The following is a 10,107-nucleotide window of genomic DNA, read 5'->3' on the forward strand; positions in this document are numbered from 1 at the left end:
GGATCACCAACTATAAAGCTAGTACAAAAGTTAAAAGGGAAAGTAGGAAGATCATGTGTAATTACAACAATAAATTAAGGAGACACACAAACACACCAACACAAAAGAAGTAAAAGAGAATGCCAAAAACATAAATGAGGAGGGGGTGAGTAAAAATTGTAGTGATTTTAGAATGTGTTCAAACTTAAGTGACTGTTATCTAAAGTTGCTATATAGCTTAGTACAAGGTGGGGCAAAAGTTGTAAGTACTTGAAACAAAGAATTTATTCTTGTATTATTACTTACTAATTATTGTATTATATTCCTTTTGAACAGCTACTTTTGCTACACCCTGTATATAGAACTACATGGTAACCACAAATCAAAAATCTGTGAGTTATACAAGAAATTAGGCATACAGGGAGAGATCAATAATAATATAATATAGTAATTGATAGAGCATCCAGACAAAAAAATCAACAAGGAAAGAGTGGCCTTAAATAACACATCAGATCAGATGGATTTAATTGATTTTTTTTAGAACATTTCTACTCAGAGCAGCAAAATATACATTATTTTCGAGTGTATGTGGTGGGACATTTTTCAGGATAGGTCATATTAGGCCATAAATCAAATTTCAATAAATTTAAGAAGATTGAAATCATAACAAGTATTTTTTCTGATCACACTGGTATTAATCTAAAATCAATTATAAAAAGAAAACTAAAAACCACACAAACACATAGAGGTTAAATAACATGGTACTAAACAATGAATGGGTTACCAATGAAATAAAGGAAGAAATAAAAAGGTACATTGAAACAAATGAAAACCTAACATCCTAAAAATCTGTGGGGCGCAACCAGAGGGAAATTCATAGCAATATAGTCCTATTTCAAGAAACAAGAAAAATCTCAAACAATCTATCCTTTTAGCTAAAGGAACTAGAGAAAAGAAAAATAATGCCCAAAATGAGTTGAAGGAAGGAAATAAAAAAAGGTGAGAGTGGAAATAAATGAAATTAGTCCAATAAAACAATAGAAAATATCAATGAAACCAAGAGCTGGTTCACTGAAAAAATAAAATTGATAAACCTCTAGCAATACTCCAAGAATAAAGGAGAAGGACTGAATAAAATACAATTAGAAATGAAAAAGGAGAAGTGACAACTGACACAACAAAAATACAAAGGAAGATCATATATGATCATCAAGTGGGATTTATTCCCAGGATGCAAGGTTGGTTCAAATTCTGCAAATCAATTAATGTGATACAACCCATAAACAAAATGAAAAATACAAATCATATGACTATATTAACAGAGACAGAAAAAGGACATGACAAAATCCAACATCCATTTATGATTAAAACTTTTAGTAATGTGGGGATAAATGGAACATACCTCAACATAATAAAGGCCATATATGACAGACCCACAGCTAACATTATATTCCATAGTTAAAAGCTGAAAGCTTTCTCTTTAAGATCAGGATGTTCACTTTCTCTACTTTTATTGAACATAGTATTGGAATTCCTAGCCACAGCAATTAGATAAGAAAAAGAAATAGAAGGCATTCAGAATCGAAAGGAAGAAGTAAAACAGTCATTACTTGCATATGACATGATACTATATAGAGAGAACCCTACAGATTAAACATACACACAAAATACTATTTAAACTAAATGAATTCAATAAAGTGACAGAATACAAAATTAATATTCAGAAACCAGTTCAATTTTTATACACCAATAATGAACTATCAGAATGAGAAATTAGTAAAACCATCGCATTTACAATTGCCTTCAAAAGAATAAAGTACCTTAAGTATAAATTTAACCAAGGAGGTAAATGACCTGTACTCTGAAAATTATAAGACATTGATGATAGAAAGTTAAGAATCTATACATATAAAGAGGTAATCTGCTAATTGACTGTTACAGTGTCCCAGTAATCACCAATTTGCATATTGATGTGGGCGCAGCAGGGCAGCCGGAGCCAAGTTCCCAGGGGTCTGAGGAGAGTGCCTGACAGGAGCCCAGACTGCAAAGAAGGAAGAGGAAGTGGCCATGGGGAGCTCTTCCAATCCCCCTGTACAGACGCCCTACCCCAGCCCCCGTACCCCTGGGGGGGACAGCCGGACACCCTACCCCAGCCCCTGCACCCACAGGGAATGGGGAGGCTGACTGGACGGGAAGAAGACCCAGCCTCGGGTAGCTGCAGCCCACACCTCCGACTCCCAATCTCTTACCCCGTCACCCTGCCCTGGGCGCCCACAACAACAGCACGCCAGCGACCACCCATCAGCGCCCCTGAGGCACCTGGGGCCGTGGCCCACCACTGCCCGGGCCCCCTTCGCGGAGGCTGGGCATGCCTCTTCCCTACAACTCCAGACCCGGGTGGAGGCAGGCCTGAGCGGCCCCCCAGGGTCAGACCCTTCCCCCCACAGCAGCAGCACCGTCTCCGCATTGGAAGCACACTGAACCTCGCTGGGGGTGCGGCTAAACCCGCACTCCTAGCCCACCTGGCTCCACCCTGGCCCGGCCCCCACCCCACTCCAGGAGATTGGAGCCCCGCCCTGAGCAGGTACAGCTGCCAAACAGCCATGTACAATTTAAAGAATGGCGCCAAGTGGGAAGGTTTGACAGTTACTCCTCCTTCAGCCTCGCCGCCCCCTAGCGCCCCCCTAATGCCCTGGCCCCTGCCAGCGCCTCCAGGGATGACCACCGCTACAGGGTTTGCTGGCCAGAGCCCGCCTCTCCAAGGCCTGTGGAACCCTCTGCAAAGCTTCCATAGCTACAGTCCTAGGAAATAATCATGCCCTCCTCCCCTAATCAGCACCTGCCACCTGTGAGGGTACCCATGGGCTTAAAAACTTACTTGATGAAACATTTCTAGGTTTATTAGCTCAGAACCTCCTCATGACAACCCAGTGAGGTGGGCGGAGAAGAGATTACAACTCCCATGGTATATGCGTATGTATTCAGAAATGAAGCTCAGAGAGGAAAAGTGTCAAGCCCAGTGGTTGCCACGGTGCAGCACACACACGGGGGCGGGGGGGGGGGGGCAATTTGATTTTAAGTGGGGGTAATTCCAGAATGAGTTTACAGTGAATTTTTGCATTTCTTATGGTTCTAGGGGGCCTCATCTACAGCATATCCTATGCCATTTTTCACAGAACTAGAACAAATACTCCTAATATGTATATGAAACCACAAAAGACCCCCGAACAGTTAAAGCAATATTGAGAAAGAAGAACCAAGTTGGAAATGCTACCTGATTTCAAACTATACTACAAGGCTATAGTAATCCAAATAGAATGCTACTGGCATAAAAAACACATAGATCAATGGAATAGAATAGAGATCCCAGAAATAACCCCACATCTATATGGTCAATTAATCTACGGCAGTGGAGGCAAGAATATACAGTTTTTTTCAATAACTGGTCCTGGGAAAACAGGATAGATACATGCAACAAAATGAAACTAGACCTCTTTTTTTACACGATACAAGAATAAACTCAAAATGGATTAAAGACGTAAATGTAAGACCTGAAACCATAAAACTCCTGGAGGAAAACATGGGCGGCGCTCTCTTAGCAATTTTTTTGATATGTCTCCTCAGGCAAGGGAAGCAAGAGAAAAAAATAAACAGCTAGGACTACATCACACTACATAGTTTTTTTCACAGTGAGGGAGACCAGCGACAACATGAAAAGACTGTGTCCCTCTAGAGCAGGGGCTGGAAACATCGGCCTACGGGCCGTATAAGGCCCGAGAAATCATGTGGTCTGACCCTTCTAAGGCATTAGGGGTGAGTTAATTAAATGTTTGACCAAACATAGCAGGCCCATTTTTTAGTTGACAAATTTGTATGCCCTTGAATGTTATAAATATCCAAATGGCAGATATCCAAATATCCAAATATCCTTGGCAGATAAAAGTTTCCCCACCTCTGTTGTAAAGTGTCTCTTCCTGGCAAGGCCACTCCAGTATCCTAATGGCATTAGGAATGGTCCCTGAGTAGACTGTACCCAGTTGGTGAGCACCCTATCTCTGGGTAGGAGAGAGATAGTAGGAGAGCTGTGGTCAGCATGTCTGCTTCTGTTTTCTCGAGCTTCTTCATATGAAACTTCCTAGTGACAGATTAGAAGTGCTCATTCTGATACTTCAGTGTTCAGGCATTGATTTCCCTCCAGACAGACAAGTTTCCCCAACGTCAATTAACCTATAGGGATATTTCAGCACAATGACAAGTCTCGTACAATTACTGAGCTGCTTAATATGAAACTTCCTGCCCAATGGGAATGGAGGAACACATCTGTTTTATTTGTTGTTACACTGGGCATCGCGCCCATGCTGAGAATTTCCAGTGCGGAAAGGAGAGCTGAACCAGTGTTTGGTGAAATTGTACCTGGTGAGAGATGTACCCAGCACTCCCTATGCATTCGTGCTCCTCCCTAGTCAGGGAGATTCAGCAGTGAATGCTACAGACTTTACAAAACGTGCCAATGTGGATAATTCTTTTAGGGTGTTTCAGAATCAAATAGGGCCCTAGCCAGTTTGGCTCAGTGGATAGAGCATCAGCCTGCAGACCAAGAGGTCCCAGGTTCGATTCTGGTCAAGGGCACGTGCCTCGGTTGCAAGCTCCTCTCCCACCCCCCGGCCCTGGTTGGGGTACATGCAGGAGGCAACCAATCACTGTGTCTCTCTCACATTGGTATTTCTCTGTCTTTCCCTTTCTCTTCCACTCTCTCCCAAAATCAGTGGGAAAATATCCTCAGGTGAGGATTAAAAATAAAAAATAAAAATCAATGGAAAAATATCTTCCAGTAGGATTAATTTTTTAAAAAAAATCAAATAGGCGGCGGTGGAGGCATTTTTCATGGCAGAGTGGTTTCAAGGTCAGGAAAACACATCCTCTGCCAGGCTGTTTGACACTCAGCCCTGCCGTACCCTGAAGTCCCCTGGAAACTTGGGGTTTGCATCTCAGAGGACTTTTGCTGCCCAAGCTGCACAACCGTTTCATTCTCTGGAAACACAAGCCTCCCCGGAGGCTGAACAGTCCAGGTAGAGTGGGTAGAAAGGATTGGAGAGGGCAAGAGGCTTTGAGGAGCCTGTTCCATGGCTCCAGTACCACCCAACCTTCCCCTTCGCGCCCACTCCCTTGGTAAGCTCACTTTTTCTCCTCTCTGCCTTTCTAGCAGTTTCTACCTGGGGTAACTTCCTGTTCTTTGACTTGAGTGGAATTTAAGAAACACAACACCAAGGCATCAGGGAAGGACAAGAATCAGCCCCAGGCCCTAACTGGTTTGACTCAGTAGATAGAGCGTCGCCTGCGGACTGAACCCAGGTTCGATTCTGGTCAAGGGCATGTGCCTTGGTTGCGGGCACATCCCCGGTGGGAGGTGCACAGGAGGCAGCTGATTGATGTTTCTCTCTCATCAATGTTTCTAACTCTCTGTCCCTCTCCCTCCCTCTCTGTAAAAAATCAATAAAATATATATTTAAAAAAAAAAAAAGAATCAGCCCCAGGGCATAGGACTGACTGGGCATGAACGCTGCTGAGCCACTGGGCAGGGCCCCAGGTTGAGGCTCAGATATATGCATGAACCAGGTGGGAGCAGACAGGGAGGCTGAGTGTCAGGCCTGAGAGTTCCTGGTCTATCAACAGGAGAACTTGGAGCCAATTCCAAGCCCAGCTGGGGTGGGAGAGGGTCCGTCTGCAACTGGGATAAGGCCCAGTAGAGGCATACAGGAGGGTATCTAGGGGTAGAGAGGAGCCCTAAGGAGGTTCCCCAGATCCTTGGTATGTCACCCTGTGGCTGCTCATCATTGCAGGCCCTGGGGCCTGGGTGCACCTGGCTGTGGCGACCACATGGGCAAGGGTTCCTAAGGCTAAGACCCGGGAACCATTGTCCAGCCATACAGAGCCACTGGTCTCCGTTCTGCCTGGTCTTGGAAGACCCCTCACCCTAGACGAGGGCGTTGCTAGAGTGCTGCCATCTCCCCCACCTTCGAATCCCAAAGCATTTATTGTTTTCTCTGATATCATTTACCTCATCTGACCTTCTGCACAGTCAGATGTCTTTTTAATCATTTTTATTGTGAAAATATCACAGCTACAGAAAGGTGCATAAGATATAAATGTTCAGGTTAGTGAGATATTACCCAGAGCGCCACCATGCAACCATCCCCAGCTCAGGGAGAGGAGCCCTCCCAGCTCCGAGAGTTCCCGCCAAGTTGCCCTTTTGGAACTTAATCCTCTTCTTCCTCCCTGAAGATAGCCACTCTGCTGATTTTTACAGGCTCTTGTCTTTTTATTTTATTTTATTTGCATTTTCTTACAATTTTATTGCCTTAGGACGCATTCCTGAACAGTAGGCAGTTCCTTTCTTCACGTATGTTTTCCTACTCCAGTTATTGGGAGGAAGGCCCTCCCAGGGAGAGAGTGCAGGGGCCTTGGTGGGGAAGGAGGGGGCAGAAGGGCCCGAAGAGGGTTAGAGGGACAGCCAGGGGAGGAAGTGACCACTAAATAAAAGGGAGGGAGGGAACGGAGGAAATAGTTGTATAAAAGCTTGGGAACTCCCAGAGGAACTCTCCTGAAAATACAGTCCTACTCCCAGCCTCAAACCCAGCTGCCTGGCTCTCTCCTTAATCTGAAACTGTCTGTCCCCTGAGACATACGCTTACTGAGTACTCGCTGCCCGGGCTTCTGTGTCCTCCAGGGCCCTCCCTTCCTGAGGGAGAGGCAGCTTAGTCCTAACTCCCCACCTCTCCCCACTGTAGCCTCAGACTCTCCCCTCCTTCCTACCACTCATGGCTGGTTCTGCGGCAAGGGCCCTCCCCCCGCAGGGACAGGTGCTATTTAGGGGAAAGTCAGGGTCAGAGAAGCACCCCTCCTACCTGGAGATGCTGAGTCCAGGGTGAAGGCTACATGCGCTGGGGTCTGCTTCATTTTACGGAGAGGCCATGCCCAGGCTCAGCTCCGCTGCCCCGCATGCTCCCCTGCTCTGAATGCTCGCCGAACACTCCAAAACCCATCCTCTGGTGGTCTCCTGGGGGTTGCTCCTGTCTCCCAGCGGGACAGGGAGCTCTTCTGGAGCACAGCATGACGTCCTGTGGCTGCGGGGGCATCCACGCAGGACCGTGTGGGCAAATGCGGGTGGGTGGTAGATGGGAGAGGTTAACAGATGCCAACTTTGGGTCACGTGCCAGCCCCCCTCCCCCCCCAAAGCGTTACATATTTTTTGTTCTCTACGCAGACATCGTCAACTGTGACCTGAAATCCACGCTGCGAGTGTTGTACAACCTCTTCACCAAGTACCGGAACATGGACTGAGGGGCAGACCGCACCATCCTCCGAGCCACCTTAACCTGCTTATTCCTGCCTCCCCTCTGTGCCATCCCACAAAGTCCAGCCACAACCCAGAAATCACGGGACCTGAATTAGGAAGGAAACGATCAGAAACTCCGGGCTGACCCACACCTCCCAGGCCCTAGGTCGGAGCCAGCTGTGGCCTCAGAAGATTGTCCCCATCCTGGTGCTGGATCCAGATTTCCCTCTGTCACTTGGGAACCAGCTTAGGTCCAGGAGACACACACACACACACACACACCCAGAAGATGAAAATAGAGATAATAGTTACCACTTAATGGGTGTAAACTATGTGCCAGACATCACACGAAGTGCTCTGATGTACTCAAACTCATTAGTTCTCGTGACTTCCGCTGAAGCCGGTGTTATACACCCCTTTCCCAGATGAGGAAAAGGCTCAGAGAGGTAAAGAGACGTGCCAGAACTTGGCATTTGTTTTTCCTCTTTGAACAACATACGTATTTGTTAATAACTAGCCAATTACATCAACGTTCTTTGCCTGTCCTATAGTTGTATGTGTGCACGCACACCCACAAAGAAGACAGGCGCCCACTGACCTCGCCACCAAGCAGGCCAGGAGGGCTTAGTGATTCACACTCAAATTGGCAAATTTAATCCAATTAATAGTGTATGTGTGGCAGGAATCATGTCCCTCAGCTCCTTTGTACAAATGAAAATTGCTCTTAATTCCTTCAGATTTGTAATAACCCCATGCTCTGGTTTCAGGGTGACATTTGGGAAGGATTCTGTTTAAAATTAATGGAGTGGCACATTTCACAACCTTTTTGCTTGATTGCATGTAATGGAAGTGCCCCATATTTTACTGCAAAATAAGTACTCAATTCATTATCATCAGGCAAATGTATAATATACGCCAGCACCACCGAGAGCTGGGCATAGACCCACGTGAGCATGGCTTGGGAAGTAGGGCTCTTCACCGGGAACCCTTGAACTTTAAAGAAAGGAACTCCTCTTTGCCTTCTAATTGATCATTTAGACCATTCCTGGCTAAGTCTGCCCACATGCAATTACCGGCTAATTCAGGCGAGGAAAAATGTAAGCCATTCAGACCCAAGCCGAGCCGTTTCCTTGCGTGGGCTACTGGCGGGCTTATGGGGACTTGCATCCCCGCTCTGTGAACCCAGCTTGGAAACACAAGGCTCTAGTTGTCCCAGGCTGCCGGGGCCCTTGCGAATAGGAAAGAGGCTAAAGCTGGGGTGACTAGGAGGACAGAAGCATGCTGGGTGGGGGGCGGGGGAGGGAAGGGGGGATATTTGAACACTCAACAATAAGGAAATACCCTCAGACCAGGAACAGGGCTTGTGGCGTTTACAGTCTTCGTAAACTGGCCAAGGCCTTGGGATAATTAGTAACTCTTACTGGTCTACTTCATTATAGAATCTTCCCAAATATGCCAGATGGGCCCAGCCTGTGTGCCCGCCTCCAGAAGTCTGTGCCCATTGCACAAAGCCCTCTTCTAGTCTGAGGAATTCATTTTGATCCCCATCTACGCCACCCAGAGTTGGGCCTCCCATATTGTCCAAAGCGTTTCCTTCCAGCTCCTAAACATTTCCTCCTCTGCGGTCCATCTGCAGTGGCTCAGAACCCATACAATTTACAGATAATACATATTCCTTTGGATATTGTGCTCTAAGAAAGCATTGTTAATCAGCATAATGAGCACTTAAGGTGCAAAGACAATGTACTCTTGTGTCAATTGATGTGGAAGGATACAATTATTTTTTACATAAGCAGTGAAATGTTATGTTTTTCATTAGGAAATACTAAATAGTGTAATATTTGTTTGTTCTCTTTTAAATTCCTGATAGCAAATCAATGTAAGTCATTGCTTTGTCTCCTTGAGCAGTACTAAAGCGGGTGAAATAAGAGCAGTGAATACATTTAAACCTGCTTTGCTATCCGAATTTTCTCCCTTGGTTTGTCTTTTATCTTCCTATATTCAAGCTGCAAATGCACGCTGTAAGGAGTGTCCTTATTAAGAGCACTCCTTTTTGTGTTTTACACACACACAGCATGAACACACCTCGGAACACCTGGGAAGTTTCATCACAGGTCTAATTTATCCGCATATTGTTTCAAGACTGAGGCCTTAGACTCAGTCCAGAATCCCAGGGCCTGGGCCTACTTTTCTCACCCTGTCATCTCCTTTAGAGGTTTTCCTCTAAATTCTCCTGCTCAATACACGGCCATGGTTTTGAAGGGGGAAAAGGCTCCAGAACAATAAATAAACCAAACTTAACCTTTGTCTCTAAAAAAAATAATAATAACCTGAGACAAAAAAATATAGTCTCTATAGGCTCACTCTTTTTCTTTTCTAAATTTAAGTTCATGGGTTGTTTAATAGTTAGTATATAAATGGTACAAAATTCAAGAAGCATGAATGAATATTCCTGCCCCCAACAGCCAATCCTCCTCCCTAGAGGTTACTATTTTGATCCATTTCTTATATTCCCTTCCAGAGATAATCCAGCCATAAAAGCATCAACATACATATAAGATTATTGGGGATTTTAAAAAATATAAATAGCATATTATATATTTTGTCAGGCTCCTTGCTTTTTCCACTTAATGTGATATGTTGGAGATTATTTTATACTGAGTATGAAAACCTTTTACATTTTAAAGATGAGACTCTGAGCACTCTGTAAACCCAAAGGCCCATCTCTGGCCCGCTTGGGTGAGGAAATGAAAGCCTTACCCAAAGGTGGTGATGCTACGTAGGTAGTGACT

At 45.2% G+C, this 10,107-nt stretch overlaps 1 protein-coding gene across 2 annotated transcripts in view; it reads left to right on the forward strand.

Annotated features, from left to right (window-relative positions):
• PARVA (parvin alpha) overlaps window positions 1-8,615 on the forward strand; it is a 141,674-nt gene extending 133,059 nt beyond the window's left edge. For both annotated transcript variants that reach the window (XM_036325424.1, XM_036325422.1), the window contains one exon: window positions 7,244-8,615. In XM_036325424.1, the coding sequence (XP_036181317.1) occupies window positions 7,244-7,320 (77 nt within the window). In that variant the 3' untranslated portion in view covers window positions 7,321-8,615. The remainder of the gene's footprint in view (window positions 1-7,243) is intronic.
• Window positions 8,616-10,107: the final 1,492 nt, after the last annotated feature.

Source organism: Myotis myotis, unplaced genomic scaffold (genome assembly GCF_014108235.1).
Source record: "Myotis myotis isolate mMyoMyo1 unplaced genomic scaffold, mMyoMyo1.p scaffold_m19_p_10, whole genome shotgun sequence".
Lineage (NCBI taxonomy): Eukaryota > Metazoa > Chordata > Mammalia > Chiroptera > Vespertilionidae > Myotis > Myotis myotis.